A 17,995-nucleotide genomic window follows, 5' to 3' on the forward strand; every position below is an offset into this window, starting at 1 on the left:
TTATTCTTATTTCAAACGGTTTTATTATTTTTGGTTACTACGAGCCAAGGATCGATTTCTAGTTGGTTGCAGCTCCTGCTGCAGCAGTGATATAAGGATCAGGTACGGAATGTTTATATATTAATAGCTAATTTGATAGAGTAAGAAGTCCAAGATGCAAACTGAGAAAAAACGTTGAAAATTCGATAATTTACATCTAAACAAAGGTGCACAAAAAGTCCCGGCAGCTTAAGTAACTCCAGAGGAAATGGACACCGAACATTTTCATCCATCATTATCACGAAGATTTGGACACTGTAGCTTTGAAGCTTTTCTGTAGTCTTCAGGACACTTAAGGTCACCTAACACCAAAAAGACATTGCTTAATCTGGCAAAAAGGGACTTAACAGTTGTTTTAGGGGGGTTTTCAGGAACCCATTTCAGTTCTAGGGATTCAGTGGCCGCTCTGTTCTTGTTATAGTAGTATGCTATAAAATAAAGACTTCTAAAGCACTGTAGAAGACAATTGAATTGTCTGGGGAACGAGAAAATAGCACATTATAGCAATGTGCATAGCACATTAAAAAAAAAATCAATTATGTGTATATATGAATCGAATTAACAACGCTTTTTGACAACGAAGGTCCTTGCATCGACCCTGCAGTGTGTTGTTATAGCTGAGTTTGAACTCTTGGTGCCGCAGCGCCACCACAGGACAACAACAAAAACAAAACAACAACTGGTTAGGATGTATCCATTTTAAATTCTAAACTCTTATGTTGATGTAAGTTGGGGAGAAGAAGAGGGACAGGAGCAGTTTAATATTGCACTAATGGACGGCGACTAATACAGAATGCATCATAGTTCAGCAGCTTCTTATGTTTATGTCAAGACAGGACGGAATAAAAATTTTGGCTATCAAAAAACTACCTATTGGCGAAGCATCTACAACAGTACAAGCTGAGATGTAAAGTTTTGATGATTGTGTTTGCAAAATGGTGTCAACGGTGTTGGTCGGCTTTTACCACCCCCTGGAAAATATCCCCCTGCGGAAAACACCCCCACCCGGAAAATACACCCTTGGGGGAAATACCCGCCTCGGAAAATACCCCCTCCCCCCTGAAAATACCGCCCAGAAAATACTTCCTCGGGAAAACACCTCTCTGGAAAATACCCCCCCCCCCCGTGGCTGGCTGGTCTCAAATCACTTTTGACTTATTAAAAAAGACCTAGAAGTCTCAATTTTTGACCTAATGAGCACCCTCAAAAGTTTCTGAAACCATGAAGAGGAGGTGTGGATAAGCAAGGGACAGTCCCCCTTCTATACGAAATAAGTTCTGCTCATCTTAGGGTCTAATGCTACCCTTCACTTTCATAATAATACCGTAGACCAAAAGTATTCTAAGAAATCACAATTTCGCATTTTGCTCTTTTTAAAGTTTCTTCAGTACCCCCCTTGGCAGTAAAATGTACTCTTTGACGTATCTCCAAACTACAAAAAAAAAAAAAAAAAAAACTAAAAACCCATTGTAGAAATTTAAGTGTCTTCAAGTTTTGTAATTTGTCCATTGCTTACAGACAGTATTTTGTTATTGAGAAACATAACAGAGACATTTTTGCGGAGTTTTCTACAATGGGGTGAACATTGTCTTGGAGAATTTTCAGTGGGGAGTAATTTTTTTTAGAATAATTTCCTTTCAATGAGGATTTATTATCCGCGGGAGGCGGGTATTTTCCACGAGGAGCATTTTTCGGGCGGGGGAGGGGGGAAAGGAGGGAGTTGCCAAACTCCTTATTATAAAATGTTTATTGACTAGAATGTTCAATTTAAGTTTTACTCGTCTTAAGGGTTATTTATTCATTTATATTAGTACATGTTATCTTTATACTTGTTTTGATAGTTTATTAAAGAACTAAAATGTAATCGTCGAACTAAAACGAACTAAAGCAGCTTAAGAACTAAAATGTAATCGTCAGCATTCCCTGATGTTTCAACTTCATGCCATATTGTCGATACATACTTTGCTTGGTAAGGATTGCATATAGTCGAACATTTCGGTCGTCAGTTAAACCTAATGTTTTACAAAATAGCAATTTGACTGCTGTTAAAAATTGAAAAAAAAAAAAAAAAATACCGAACACGGATATAAAGTAGTGTTTAAAATTCTAGGGTTATAGCCGAGATGAACAATAAGATGAACAATTGTATAACATAAGATGAACAATTGTATTTCGGGTAAAATCGTATTTTAACAATATCTCTACCCAAATATTTTACCAAGAATAATAATAAACCAATCCCGATCGGAGCATACCCAGATATCGGCCTGTAACAATTGTTTTTTTGTTTTTTTTTTATGGGGGAAAAGTCGCTTTTTCTTCCATTAGCAGTTCATATAGTGACAGTGCCCATGTTTTCTTTTGATTTAAGAAATAAGGGCAAAATTCTTGCTTGATTCCATTTAGTAACTTTATTTCTATTGGATTTTCAGAGTCGCTTCAAAATTACCTGTATCTCAGGAACGCCTCCTACCCGAATTCCCTTCAAATTTATCAACTCATGATGAGAAACAGGTACAAACAATGATGAAAACCAACGAGATCAATGAATTTTTGGACACAGCCTAGGACTTATGGCATTAGGGGATGGGTGGGTGGTAGAGTGCGGTTAAATTGGAATGACACCGAAATTAAATGAATAATATAATACAAATATAGAATTGAAATACTAGAAATATTAATATCTCACCTCCATCAACCAGCTATATCGGTTTCAAATTCTGGTTATGGTAGCCACTATTTTTGGAATATATCTGCAAAGACTGTTTACACAGGGAGAGTTATATAGCCTTACCAGAACAAAAAGTATTTCTAACAGTTAGTTGTGCAATAGATTATTTAGTCAGTACTAAATTTTCTATTAACTAGAGTGCTTAAAGGCAATTAAGAATGCGTGTTCTAATGCTATAGTAATCACTAAGACAACCCTGGTGATTAGCCAATGCATTAAGTAGGAATTTTTAAGAGATTAAATTGTATCATAAGGGTTGGAATGCCTTATGACCTTATATTTATTCTATCAAACATAAGGGTGGACAGGGATATGTTGCTGGCACCTCGCAATCACTCCAGAAGGCTAGAGCGTTATTAATGCTTAACCAAAAGCTAAATACAATACTAACATTGAAGATTTTCATTGGCTAGTTCATTTTTCTACGTCACTCCAGGAATACATGTTTTGGGGTATTTGACTGTGCTGACTAAAATGAATCTCACAAAATTTTGATTCGGTGCGATGTACGGCTGGGAAGGAGAAGGGGGGAAGTGCCTGTACAGATATAAATTGGTGCAGATATAAAGGGCCTTAGGTTCATGTTTAAAGTCGAAAATAAATAATTTTAAGACATTTTCGCTGACTTCCATCCGCTACTTTTTGTATGGCTTCTAGTAAGCTAGTCGGACCCAATGACTTGCTCTTGTCTGGGTTTAAAAATGGATATCTCATCGTAATTTGGTAGACAAATCCAAAATGAAACTGTTTTGGTTGTGTTACGACTTGAAATTAACTTCAGAAATTCGCAACGTAACTTAAATTCTTCGCGACATACACCATAAGAGCTGAATCTATTGAGTTTAGGTTATATTTTATTAGTCCTTTGTTTCGATCAATCCAACATTAGGATTTTACTTTTAAAGTTTTTGTACTACCTACTATTATCCCAGCTTATAAATCATATGTTCGTTGTCTGCTTAGCTTTTTGAAAATTTGGTAGAATACTTTTTTAAAAGATCAACTGAATTCAGTGCTAAAATTTACCGAAATTAATTAATTTTTATAGCATTCTGAACTAAAAACTGAAAATTTCCTGGAAAGAGAATCATCATTCTTTGCTGTCCTTCCCAACAATCTTTGACTATTTGTTCAATATGATGTGCCTTAGTGAATAAATAATAAGTGGGAAACCCATATTTGTATACTAATTTAATACTCTTATTGACTATAAGGAGAAAACTAACGGTAGAACTGTTTCCAGAATACTTGGAGCTTTTGAAGGAATAACTGTATGGTGAATTCGTAGGATTGACTGAATTAGTCACACCTACCCTTAAATTTGACTCCCGCCCCCTATACTTTTATTTCTTTAAGATTATGTCGCCATATTTTATGTTATTTAAAGAAAATGCTGAATGGACTCAAATTCCAAATTAAAGGTCTTATTTATAGATATAGACATCTACGCAAAGAGGATATTATTGAAACAATTACCCTTGTAAGCGAAAATACAATTTAAAAACAATAACTTTAGTCACCGTGGGATTTTTTTTGTGACGTCATGTCATTGCAAGCCGAAATGAAATTGCAAGTCATTGCAGGCTGAAGTGATCAGAATTGAAAGCAGTTTAAAATGACGTCATCGAATGAAGCTGCCAGGTAGGCGGGGCCTAACAGAACGTACTGGTGTATAAAAGAGGAAAGCAGGCAATCAGATTTTAATTCATTTTAAGAAGTGATGAATAGCCACTGATAAAATAAGTATGAATGTAAACAGCCAATATTATACATCTAGTGATATGGATTCAAGTTACGAAAATTTTGGCCTTGACCCAGATTGGTTGCTAATGTGTGGAACAACAAGTTTTACAAACCAAGCAGACAAACTGAAGGATATTTTGGCATGGGAGGAGGAACTCAATCAGTCTCAAGGTTCAAACGATCAAATGGACATCAAACGACAAAGTCAGACAAATACAGGGACATCAGAAGTAAGAAGTGTCGTGAATGAAAAATACAACATTGATCAAAACCAAAATACAGAAGGAGTTTTACCTGCAGTGTCTCTACCAGGCTGTGGTAGTCCTTTTCTTACAGAAACTTATCATGGTTCGACCGCAGCTGTAAAGTTATCCTGTTCTTTCCCAAAGACTCTCATGGATATTCAACTGCAAATGCTGAAAAGTACACAGAAAGCAGAAACAGAAAGTTCTGTGAATAATAAAGGTAAGATTGATTTCGCCCCAATAACCAAAGGAGCTTCGGTTTTAATGTCAGTACCAACGAGTGACATCAGCTTTGGTTTAGAAACTTACCAGGTCGGAATTTTACCTTGTTCATCCAGAGTGGATACTAATATTGATGAAAGCCGCAGTGCTAAGGTAAATACTGCCTATCAAATGACGAAGAATAGATGTAAACAAGACGCAACGAAAGATGCCAAAAACGCTGCAAATTGTTTTAAAACTCAAAAGGAACGAAACAAGGAAGCTGCTCGTGCCTATAGAAAAAGAAGAAGAAACAAAGAGCAGGAACTCAAAATAAAGTTTGGGTTATTGAAGAAGAAGAAGGCAGTGCTCGAAGAAGAGTTAAAATCTCTCAAGGAACTTTACTCAAAGAAATGTGGTCATAAGAAAATAGCCCAAGAAGGGGTGTGTTAAATAGTTAAAGTTACACTTTAACTTTCTAACTTTCACTTTAACTTTCTAATTTTATTAGAAAGCGATTGGTTTCAACTTTCAAAATTTGTTTTGTTTTGCTTTGATTAAAACATTCTCCTTTAATATGTATTCACTTACTTTTTGAATATTGAGTTCATAGCTTAGGATAGGTACTTACGGCTTGGACATCGGGCTATAAAGTTTTTATTGCTGCGTTAATGAACTGAAGAGTTCACCAAATGAATTGACAATTCCATTGCAGTTACCGTTATTACTAATTGAATGGGCTTGATAGGGGAGGATGCGTACAGAAAAAAAATAAGGAAGGGGGATGGGAATGTTGGGGGTACAAGCTCAAATATGTCCCTTTGGTTCCTTTAATCAGACACTAAAAAAAGTCCACTTCAGATCGAAATTAAAGAATCGGAGAAATGAGCTCCAAATAATGGAGGAAATATTATCTATCTCCTGATTTTCAAACAGTTCGTGGTAACGAATTGTAAGTAAGGAGCGACTCGGCTCAATATTAACTGAAACTCTAAAAAACCGAATTTTGATATCAATAGATAAATCAAAGAATTGGCTTTTTATGGTGATTCCAAATATATAAGATTCATTAATTTTTATATTATCCATCAAAAGCTACGAGCCTGAGAAAAATTACCTGATTTTTTAAAAAGGGAGGAAACATTCCCAAAAAGTCAAAGAAAATGAAAGAAAGCACCATCCAATTCTCTATATCAGAGAACCGGTTGAAATCAAAATTTACTTTAAGTCTACTTAAAAGTATAATAATATTTTATATATTATAGTAAACTTTATTAAAGCACAGTGATTCATACCTATAGTATAGTTAAAATCTGACCTACTATTTAAAAAAAGTTAAAAAAAAACTTACTATTAAAGTAAAGAATGAATTTGGAACTTAAAACCGAACTAAAATTACTACTTAGCAGTTTATGCCACATATTTTCAAAATACTGTTTGAAATAAACTAACTCGTTATATTTCCCTGTATTTGTCGGATTCTAAAAAAATAGTTCTATAATGAAAACACAAAATTAACGCAACGAAACAGGATTCGAGGCGGAAAAATTCTTAGGCTGCCAGCAGTGCTGCAACAAGTACTCCAAATTTTTACTTAAGTACCAAGTATCAAGTACTCATCGTTTTTTTACTTAAGTATCAAGTAATAAGCACTTTCCAAATTCTTACTTAAGTATCAGGTATCAAGTACTTGCCAAAATTTTACTTAAGTAGTACTTCCAGTACTTCTTCAATATAATCCAATATTACTTAATTAAGTACTTCAATGTATATATATATATATATATATATATATATATATATATATATATATATATATATATATATATATATATATATATATATATATATATATATATATAGATATATATATCTATATTCATATATATATATATATATATATATATATATATATATATATATATATATATATATATATATATATATATATATATATATACATATATATATCTACATTTTTATATATATATATATATATATATATATATATATATATATATATATATATATATATATATATATATATATATATATATATACATATATATATATTAACACAGTGCACACAGAGTTGAACTTCTGGCGATTAGTGTTCAGTCAAATCTGGCGCGTTTGAAGAAATACAGGGTTATTCTGAAACGTGTGGGAATGGTGGAAAAAAAATAGGGAAAATATGTAAAAAAAAAAAATTCGGATTGGCTTTAAAACAGATAAAAGGTAATAAAGCCGTTCATTCTCTGATTCAATAAGTAAAAACCTTAGCAAAAAAAAACTCAAATTTAAAAGTAAAGAGTCAAGTGAGTCAGTTGCAAACTTTTTTAATAAGAGAAATCGAAGCTCAATAAAAAGGAGCAGCGACAATCCACACTTTCGGAGGTTAGCTGAACAGTATGAAAGAAAAGAATAGTATGAAAATGAAGTCTTGATTCCTACTTCGACGATATGTCTCGCCCTCAGCACCTTTGCAAGGAAACGGCCTCAAGTTTTCAAGTTAAATTGCAGACGCGCTATGAAAATGTGTGGCATTTACATCCTTTGGCTGGTTTTCATTCAATCAAGCCGCATACTGCGTAGTCAATTCTGAAAGTCGGTATAACTCCCTAGAAACATATATTATAAAATCATGGGCCTGCAATTCAGCCCGCTGATTCAGACGCATTCAATACGTTTGGTCAAGCTGCCGAAGTTATCAGAAGTTGCAACTTATCTATTTCTAGCAGCAGTTTTCACACCATGAAGTGGCAAAACCATGAGACAGTCGAAAATCTCACGGGAAAAAGGAAGAAAAAAAGTGATTTTTTTTTTTGGGATGGAATATTCGGTTAAAGGTTGGCTTCAGTATGGCTCATTTTGGAAAAGGGTTATTTCCAGGCTTTGGGCAAGGCATGGGTTGAATTATTTATAGGCCGTACTAAATTGAAGGAAAACTCAACTTTCTTAAAACTTGGAACCCCCTCGCCCTATTTGAGATACGGTTTCTGATGTCAGAGCTTGATATGAGCCCTGATTCTAGACATCTTTGGTCTAGCTTTCAGTCGGATCTATTTTTCCATTCGCAAGTTATACTAAATTAAACAAAAAGCTCGACTTTCTTCAGCACTTAAAACCCATTCCCCTTCGTTCTATCTCAACTAGGGTTTTCATCTCAAAACTTGATGCGTGTCATGGTCTTAGGCATCTTTGGCCATTTATTTTTAGACGTTTATTTTTCCAAAAACGCTTTTTTTCATTTCATTTAATAAGGGGGCTAAGTGTAAGAGCATACAAGAGGAGGACACTGGCCTTTATCTTCTGTTTTAAAAGAAATTCTCCATCCCCCGAACGACGCAAATAAATCTGCTCCTGTTAACCCTCGCATCGATTTTGAAATTTTAAAGCCAGTCCGAACTAACATATTGGTCGGCCTTTTGAGGGGAAAAGGGGGCTTGGGCCCCGAAGCAAAATTTTATGGTAGGGTCCACGACTGATCGGACTTGTTTTTACTAAGTTTCAACTCTTTTTCATTCTGTTTGTAATTAATAATTTTGGCCGAATAATTTTGATAGATTTTTCTTGGTAATTTCGGGCCATGCACAAAAGCGGGAGTTTCCTTCGGAGGATTATTTAAAAAAATTTTCTTATGAAAAAATTATTGCTTCCTAGTTTATGCAACATATATCTTTAACATCGGTACAAATAAAAACTGACTCATAATACTTCCCTAAATTTTTACAATTTAGGAAAGCTAGCGCTTACTGTAAGCTGATCTCACTCGAAGTTTTGAGAAAGTTAGAATTGTATTCTAAAATAGACTGGCTTCATGGGCGGTGAGAGACTATTAAAAGAGCAAAACATTAGTATTTCATTTCCTGCAGGTTACCCATTTTCTAATGTATAAATTTTAGTTTTAACATAAACCTATAGAACAGTCACCATTCCTGGATTACCTATAAACGAAAATTTTTTTCACTAGACTTTTTTCACATACCATTTTGAAGTTTTCGTTATCTTACTACTTTTTAATGCTTAGTATGGCATTCAATTAAATTTCAAGATTGTTATTTATACCAAAATGTTAAGAGTCAAAAAACATTTTTTTCGGGGCAGACATACCACTTCATTCCTAAGCGTAAGTGCACCAAATTTCACAAAAAGCCTATTTAGAATAGAGGTATCATATATAAAAAAATAGTCAAAAGGAGGGCGTTACACCATGTTGAAGCCAGGTTGACGTAAGATACGAAATTAACACTAAAAATGAGGCCTCGGTCCCCTTCCCCACCTCTAACTTTGTGCAAATACACATACATTCGTGCATGTAGGCTTAATTACTTAATTCAATTGAAGCGTGAACGAATCACGTAAACCATAGGCTTGTGTTAATATTAACATTAATCCACACTTTCGGAGGTTAGCTGAACAGTATGAAAGAAAAGAATAGTATGAAAATGAAGTCTTGATTCCTACTTCGACGATATGTCTCGCCCTTAGCACCTTTGCAAGGAAACTGCCTCAAGTTAAATTGCAGACGCGCTATGAAAATATGTGACATCTACATCGTTTGGCTGGTTTTTACTCAAGCAAGCCGCATGCTGCGTAGTCAATTCTGAAAGTCAGAATTGAAGTTTTTACCTTAGGCTTGCGTTAATATTTAACATTAATCCACACTTTCGGAGGTTAGCTGAACAGTATGAAAGAAAAGAATAGTATGAAAATGAAGTCTTGATTCCTACTTCGACGATATGTCTTTAATATAAAGTCAGACATTGACATTGTTTTAACATTAAGTTCGAGTAAATCCTGCTTTACTGAAATCATTCGACCCCAAGAAAAGAATTTTGGCTTCGCAACGAGTACTGCTACGATTTGAGTAGCAGCAGCAGTAGTAGCATTCTGACAGGCTAATTTATTGGCATTTATCCAAATGCACTCCCTTCTTGGAGGAAGGTGACGGGTGTTCCTTTTTGCACATCAGACATATTTTATTATGTGAGGTAGCTTTCAGGTACAATTCCAATATTGATAGTAGAAACAAAATTGGAATCAAAGCTAAAATAAGAAGTTTTTCTTGTGGTATATCCACGTCTAGCGTGATTCTTGCGTTTCACTTCGTTATTAGGCCTATCTAGAACTTTTTTTTCACTTATGTACTTTTAATTTTTTTCTTTTTTTTTAGATACAGTACTATTGAACGAGAACTTTGTTAAGTTTCACTGTAGATGGAAAAGACATTAAAAGTTTGATTCCATTTGCATCTTTTTATGATTATAAATACAATAATGATAAAAATCCTATTTTCATGCTCTCGTCACCTAATGGCTCGTTTCAGTTACAACTAAATACTGTATTTTACTAGTAGAATATGTTTTCTAATTTTAACAATAATAGTTTCTTTTACTTTCGAAGTAGGCCTACACAAACACACGTATTTTTCAAAATTTATTTTCGTTATAACTCTTGGTATAAACGCAATTTCAAACTCCAATATCAATAAGTAACGTGAAAGAAAATATTTTCGGCTAGGTACAAATCAAAAGAAAAAAAAGGCAAAACTGAGAATAAAAAGGTAACAAAATTAGGCAGCAGAGCAGCGGACAGTTACTTCGTCCAGATTGGCTCGTTCGGCAAACAGAATCCAAATATCAGCTTGGGATTGGTCAGATTTCTTTGGCGCTGCTGATATAAAAACTTTACATCTTTCAAGTAGAAACTGCCATTTGATCATAGTCAGCTCGTGAGGTGCCAAATTCATGAATGCTTCAGGCTAAAAAGAGAAAATTTTCGATAAGGCCATAGACACTAACTTTGAAATCAGCTGATCTTCGTTTTGACATGTTTAGTTCTGAATGTAATATGTTTCACAAATCGTTATTAACCAAATTCAGATGATTTTTGGTAAAATTACATAGTGAGTGGACCTTAAATATTGTTACCGTGTTTTGCGAGAGCCCATGAGTTCACATGACACCACCCTTTCATAGACAAAAATTTCAAAAATTTAGATTCTTTTTTCTTGTATTAGTTAACTCAGATTATTCAAAGAATATAAACAATCAACCGGATTCACTTTTCATAGTAATGGATTGACCTACATCTGCACACATGGGGATAAGGAAGACATTACGACGAAAATCCAACCTCAATTTTTTTAATTTTGAAAAATGTAATAGTATAATTCAGTGTAGTACTGTACAAGAATTATATAGTATATTTGGGCCTGAGGACGGAATTTTCTTTTCTGCATAAAAATCCGTTTTCCTAAAACTTGAACCTTACTTTAAAAAAAACAAAACAAAAAAAAGACAAAAAAAAACTGCGAAGTCTAACCCATCAGGGCTGCATGAAATTATCGATCATTTGACAGTAGCATGGAAAAACCTTAATTATTTGTTTCCAATGATTATTATTCACCTTATTATACCTTGATTATTCACTACTTCCAATTAACTGCTTCTAAAATAATTGTTTTTATGCCATATTGAATTTAAACTTTAAACCTCTTGTTGATTCTACACATATGTGTCGGTATTAATGCACTGGGCTCTTGAAAAAGAAACATGTTAGAAAAACAATTCTTACTTCATAATATGCAGAAAAATTGTAATTTACACATTTTGAGGCCGATTAAACTAAAATTTACCCCCCCTCTTCCTAATGTGCAAATATATAACCCAAATTATATATTTTTAGGAGTAAAATATAGTTGAAGCGGCTTAAAAATTTGTCAATTAAAAATTTTCTACATATTATGAAGCAAGAATTGTTTCTGAATATGTTTCCTTTTCAAGAGCCCTAACTGTGCATTAATATCCATGTATCAGACATATTTTCTGTTTGTTAACATGCATGTTTTTCTATAGCAGAAAAACTTTCTACAACAGAAGTTTTTGACTGGGATTGCCCGGACTCTAGAGTTACGTAGAATATTCCTATATGTTCTTTGCGAAAAAGTAAGCTACTGTGAGCCATAACCACGGCTACTAAAACTACTTTCGGATTCAGAAAGTACTGATTAAAAAAAAGACAAAATTTCGAAAAAGCTGGAAAACCCTCGAAAATGGGAGCATATTTCTATTATTGTTAATAAATCAGTAATAAATGTTGATTCCATCTTAATTATTAATTAAATAGCTGTTGGGGTGGCGCTTCGCGCCACCCCAACACCCAGTTGGTGGGGGCAAAAGCCGTAGAATAAATAGTTGAAATCACTAAAAATACTTTAGCGCAAAGAGCGAGGTATTAGGAGGAGGTGATCCCCTCATGTGCGTAATAATTTCTGTTCGTTTTAAGTTTTAATGCTGCTCCTTACAAAAGTTGAAAAAACTTTTCATATTTATTTTTTCATTGTTTTTTTTTTAAATAATGCTAGAAAATCCTGCGCTCCCTTCATGTAAATTTTCTTCCCATGACAAATTCCTCGATGGAAAGTTCCCCCAACATATCCCCCTCTTTTCAACCCCTCCCCCCAACCAAAAAATCCTCCTGAAAACGTCTGTACACTTCCCAATAAGCATTACTGTATACAAGCACTGGTCAAAGTTTGTAACTTGTAGTCCGTCCCATGGGGACTGTGGGGGAGTAAGTCGTCCCCAAAGACATAGTTATAATGTTTTTCGACTACGCTGAATAAAATGGGCTATCTCAGAATTTTGATCCGTTGACTTTGGGAAAACAATTAGCGTGGGAGGGGGCCTAGGTGCCCTCCAATTTTTTTGGTCACTTAAAAAGGGCACTAGAACTTTTAATTTCCATTAGAATGAGCCCTCTCGCAAGATTCTAGGACCACTGGGTTGATACGATCACCCCTGGGGAAAAAAAAACAACAAACAAATAAACACGCATCCGTGATCTGCCTTCTGGCAAAAAATACAAAATTCCACTTTTTTGTAGATAGGAGCTTGAAACTTCTGCAGTAGGGTTCTCTGATACGCTGAATCTGATGGTGTGATTTTCGTTAAGATTCAATGATTTTAGGGGGTGTTCCCCCCTATTTTCTAAAGTAAGGCAAATTTTCTCAGGCTCGTAACTTTTGATGAGTAAGACTAAACTTGATGAAACTTATATATTTAAAATCAGCATCAAAATGAGATTCTTTTGATGTAGATATTGGTATCAAAATTCCATTTTTTAGAGTTTTGGTTACTATTGAGCCGAGTCGCTCCTTACTACAGTTCGTTACCACGAACTGTTTGATTTCTGGTTGTTCAAAGTTTCAATTATTACGAGACTTAATTTCTGTTCGTCTGAAGTTTATCAATGGTTCTTTATTTTTTTTTCCCAAAAAATCCTTGGTTTAATTCTAGACATAGATTAATTTCTTCCTGACTTCAAGTTAACTCGGCTTCGTATAACATATGTCTAACCCCCCCAAAAAAATACAACAAGAGCGTTTTCTCAAGTCACAAATGAGGAATTAACGAAGGAAAATTTTGCCCTTATCTGAACAAAATAATGCAAATTTTCGTGTGTTTTCGTAGCCATTATAATTTAAGGTGCTATGAATGTATGAGATTATTACCTGATGTAGCATAAATGAATGTCCATTCAACTAAACCAAAAACTGTTAATTTTTCACAGGGAAACATTGATTGCTAATGAGGAACTTTTTGACTTTTTTTTAGAACGCGATATAAACATAACATTTTTAGGAGCGTTGAAACAATAGCAGATTTTTATTGAAAACGTTAGATTCGAAAAAATGCCAAAAAAGTGTTTTTTTTTCAAAAAGTGTCCTTTTTAGATCCCAAAGTGTCCCAATATAACCCAAGATGAAAAGGCATATAAAATGCATAAGTGTCCCTTTTGCAGCCCCATAAGTACCATAACCTAAGTACGCGAACTGCGATGAAAGAATTTAGAGTTAGACAAGTATATATAGATCAAGAGCTACATGAGATGCTTAATCTATTTTATGGGTTCTGCAAGGATCAAAACTTTATCGAACACGTATATCAAGATTAGCTCATTATACGTTTTGAGCCTTAAAAACATGCGCGATGTCCTTCTATTTTCCAAAAGCATTAATTTTACTCACTTGCATACCGAAGAGGCGTTCTGCGGCTATACCCGTAAGACGACAGTTGTTGATAGAACCGGTTGAATCTGACAGAGTCACGCGTATGTCAAAGTTCCTAAAAAAAAGTTACTGTGAAATCTGGATGTCTCAAAAGTTGCTATAAACCAACGAAATTCATTATACAACGATTTCATCTTCCGAAAATAAATTTCGGTTAAAAGAGCCTGTTTCGATTTTAAGTCATACGATTGAAATATAAGTATCGGATTATTCAACAGTCTGGGATTCACCCGTCAGTTTTAAGCAAGAACAGAAAAAAACTTACTCAAAAGAAGTATTAAGAAATTTTCCCAACAAAAGTTCGTGCAATACAGTCATTCGAAAGTTATAAAAATAAATTATGGAGCCAAGTCGGCGTTAGGGTCTTTTCATTTCCGAAGTTTACAGTTTTCGCGTAAAACTATGACATTACACAAGTTGCAGTCATTGTGAAGCATCCAAAGTTTTATTTTGGGATAACTCAATGAGTTATAGTTGCTATTATTCGTATGTTAAAAATCAAATTTTGTCACCATAAATGCTTTCGGTTTTAGTTCTTCCAACACTAGATTTTCCGTATTTTCTTTGCTTCATGATTAAAATTACCTTTGATTCTTGTTACAGTAGTATGTTTAGATACAAAGACTTCTAAAGCGCTATTGAAGACAATTAGATTTTCAGGTGAACGAACATTAAATAACATATTTAAGCTGCAAATCGGTAAAATGAAGAAAAAAAATAGAGTGTGTGTGTATTGAATTAAAGAGACTTCTTTGTACAAGTTCCTTGCGTCGGCACTGAAGTGTGTTGTGTTGTTACAGCTGAGTTTAAACACTCACCACCGACACAGAAAAGAAATAATATAATAAACAGCCGCTATATACTAGGATGTACCCATTTTAAATTCTAAACTTTTATGTTGATGTCACTCCGGGAGCGGGGGAGGTCAGGAGCAGTTAATCCATGAACAAACGGATGGCGACTAATACAGAGTGCATTAAAATAAAACAGCATCCAATATTAATGTTTAAACATGATGGAATAGAAATTTTGGTTGTCCAAAAAACTGCCTATTGGTGAAGCAGTTGCAACATCAAAGTTTGCAAGATGGTGCTAACTGCACCTCAATTATTATTGGAACAGTTATCGGTGTCCGAGAGGAGAATGATATTGGCTGGGAGATACTTTGGGGTTCGAGACATTTCTTCGTGAAATAGTTGGAACTTTTCTTGACAGGTTTCTAATGTTTTCAATGCATCTACATCTCGCCGTGAAGCTACTTGGTCAATTAAAAAAATCTGTGCTGTGCTTTGTTCTCCCAGTATGGATTTGTACTTCAAATGATGATCGAAGAACGACGATATCTTATTTTGTACTTGAATAGCGAAAAGATCTCAATTTCAGATTCAAATTGTATGAGCTAATCAAGTCCTCGAGTATATAAAGCCATTTGTTGGGATTGCTAAGACTCACCATGTTTACTATCCTCCTGCCGTTGAAAGAGCTCGTTCAATGACGACGGCCATTAATTCTATACAGATGTAGCTATTCTACAAGCAATATGAGCAACTATAGCATAAAGCAATTGCCACAGAATTAAGAAATGTCACGGTCTTTTACAAAGCCTGCAAATCTGGCATCACTTACAAGAGATGTATTTGGTTTGTTAGCCAGGTATATGTAATTTACTGACTGGAAGTTCCCGCACTGCAGTCGCTGCAGTCCACTGACTGGCCTAGTCTAAAGCCTAAACCAATGAAATCTTTTTTCTCAGCTGACGCTGGTCTTGCTGACCCTCTTGAAATTTTTTGGGTACTGTTTCTTGAAGACTAGTGATGCAGTTTGCAATGAAAATTATTTTAAGCGCCTTGTCCTTCCGTCTTCTTGCAATTTTGAGCCTATTCGCCATAATACATTTTCAAATATTAATGATATTTCAAATACTTTTACATATAGATGCTTAGAAAAGTAAAAAAACAATAGACGAAAAGAATAGATTATTTTAGAAAATTCTACCTCTTTTTTGACAAAAATTCACAAAATGATAAAATTGAAAACCAGAAGCATTGAAGTTGCGTTTGCTGAAACTGTCTTACAATCTGGTCGAGAGACAATGGCTAGAAAATCCAACCAAGACAATCATAACTTATTTACAGTTTATTTATTGGTCTCTACTGCTTTTTCTAAAGCATAGTCAACTTTTTCTCCAAAACCCGTCATTACTACCAGGATTTCTGTATTCTATATTTAGCATCCCGTTTATCTGACAGATGTCAATATCTTAAGAAAAACTCCACTACAAAGAAAACTACCCATAAATCATAAATACCAGGGTTTTTTTATTCATCATTCATTCAATTTCCTGATTTTACCGGAAATTTTCGCGTATTTCCTGGAGGTTTGTAAAACAGGACAGCCACCATACAGGGGACAATTATTTCTTGTTTCTTAAAGAAGAAATTTAAGGGAGGCAATGAACTGAATTTCTGTCTTGTTTTGGCCAATAAGACTAAGACTTTTCTTTGAATGATAAAACGCTTATGTCCTAGAGTTAGGCCAAAAGTGGAAATTAGAGCTAGTTAAAGGACTAGCGGTAAATTGAGAATCTAAGTGTGTTGAGCACCGCAAACAATTGTATTAAAATTTGCAGAGCATGAAAGTGGAAATCAGAGCTAGTTAAAGGACTAGCGGTAAATTGAGAATCTAAGTGTGTTGAGCACCGCAAACAATTGTATTAAAATTTGCAGAGCATGAGGCATATATATATATATATATATATATATATATATATATATATATATATATATATATATATATATATATATATATATATATATATATATATATATATATATATATATATACATATATATATATATATATATATATATATATATATATATATATATATATATATTTATTACCGGGTACCGGGACTTGGCACGCGGCAGGCGTCTATATATGGATTCTAACTGTCACTTGTCTTCTAAACACTGTCGCTCGCTTCTAAGTTGGTTATCCTTGTAAATGAATATTCTCCTTATTTTGATTTCAGAGGTCAATTTTACAAACAGGTGTTTGGTTGGGCTGTGGGGGCATCCTTCTCTCCTTTGTTGGCAAATCTTTCATGGACTCTATTGGAGCCTCCCTTATACACAGTTTTAGGCTCTCCCCTTGTTTCTGGGGTAGATTCATGGATGATGTGGTTTGCATTTGGAAACACGGTTTAGATTCCTTAGACCTTTTCCATAAACATTTAAATAATTTTGATAAAAATATAAAATTTACAGTGGAGTTTGAAAAAGATGACAAACTACCTTTCCTTGATATCTTATTAATTAAAAGTGATTTCCATTTACTGTTCTCAATATATAGAAAGCCTACACACAGTGATTGGTATTTGAATTTTCATTCGTGCCACCCTATTTTAGTGAAACGAGTGGTTCTGATTTCACTGGTCGATAGAGCTTTCAGAATTTGCTCCGGTAATTTTAGATTCTGAATTGTTTTATATTTTATTTATTATAAAAAATATTTTATTTTATTTTGTAATAGGTATCTGATTAAATTCATTGATAAAACAATGAAAAACAGACGCATTACAAATTTTGAAAAGAATATACAACAAGCCAATACTGTAAATTCTAGTTCTAGATGTAAATAAAAAATAACCTTTTCAAACGCTCAGTTGGTTTCAACCAAACAACACAAAAAGTCCACAACGAAACAACATAGATTTTTGTTTTTGGCATAAATAACGATTTTAAATGATTATTCCTAAAAAGTAAAAAGCTATGACTAAACTAAGTACTTGGATGCTAAAAAAAGCTTCTGAACGACCCACAAAAACAGAAAACTTACAAATGATGTTTTCCGGCGTAACTTGACCCATCACATTCTAAATCCGAACAAGCATAATAGTTTGATGATTGACGAGACACACGACCACCACAAACGCCACTGAAATTGAGAGAAGTTATC

General features: G+C 34.1%; 1 protein-coding gene across 1 annotated transcript in view; it reads right to left on the bottom strand.

Annotated features, from left to right (window-relative positions):
• Window positions 1-10,385: 10,385 nt before the first annotated feature.
• The window catches only part of LOC136033028 (meiosis-specific with OB domain-containing protein-like), a 51,053-nt gene continuing 43,443 nt past the window's right edge, over window positions 10,386-17,995 (bottom strand). Inside the window, exons 8-10 of the mRNA XM_065713584.1 lie at window positions 17,876-17,974; window positions 13,994-14,090; window positions 10,386-10,723 (exon numbers count right to left, since the gene is read on the bottom strand). Coding sequence (XP_065569656.1) covers window positions 10,535-10,723; window positions 13,994-14,090; window positions 17,876-17,974 — 385 coding nt within the window. The 3' untranslated portion in view covers window positions 10,386-10,534. The remainder of the gene's footprint in view (window positions 10,724-13,993; window positions 14,091-17,875; window positions 17,975-17,995) is intronic.

The sequence above is a fragment of the Artemia franciscana genome, chromosome 11, assembly GCF_032884065.1.
Source record: "Artemia franciscana chromosome 11, ASM3288406v1, whole genome shotgun sequence".
NCBI classification, from domain to species: Eukaryota; Metazoa; Arthropoda; class Branchiopoda; order Anostraca; family Artemiidae; genus Artemia; species Artemia franciscana.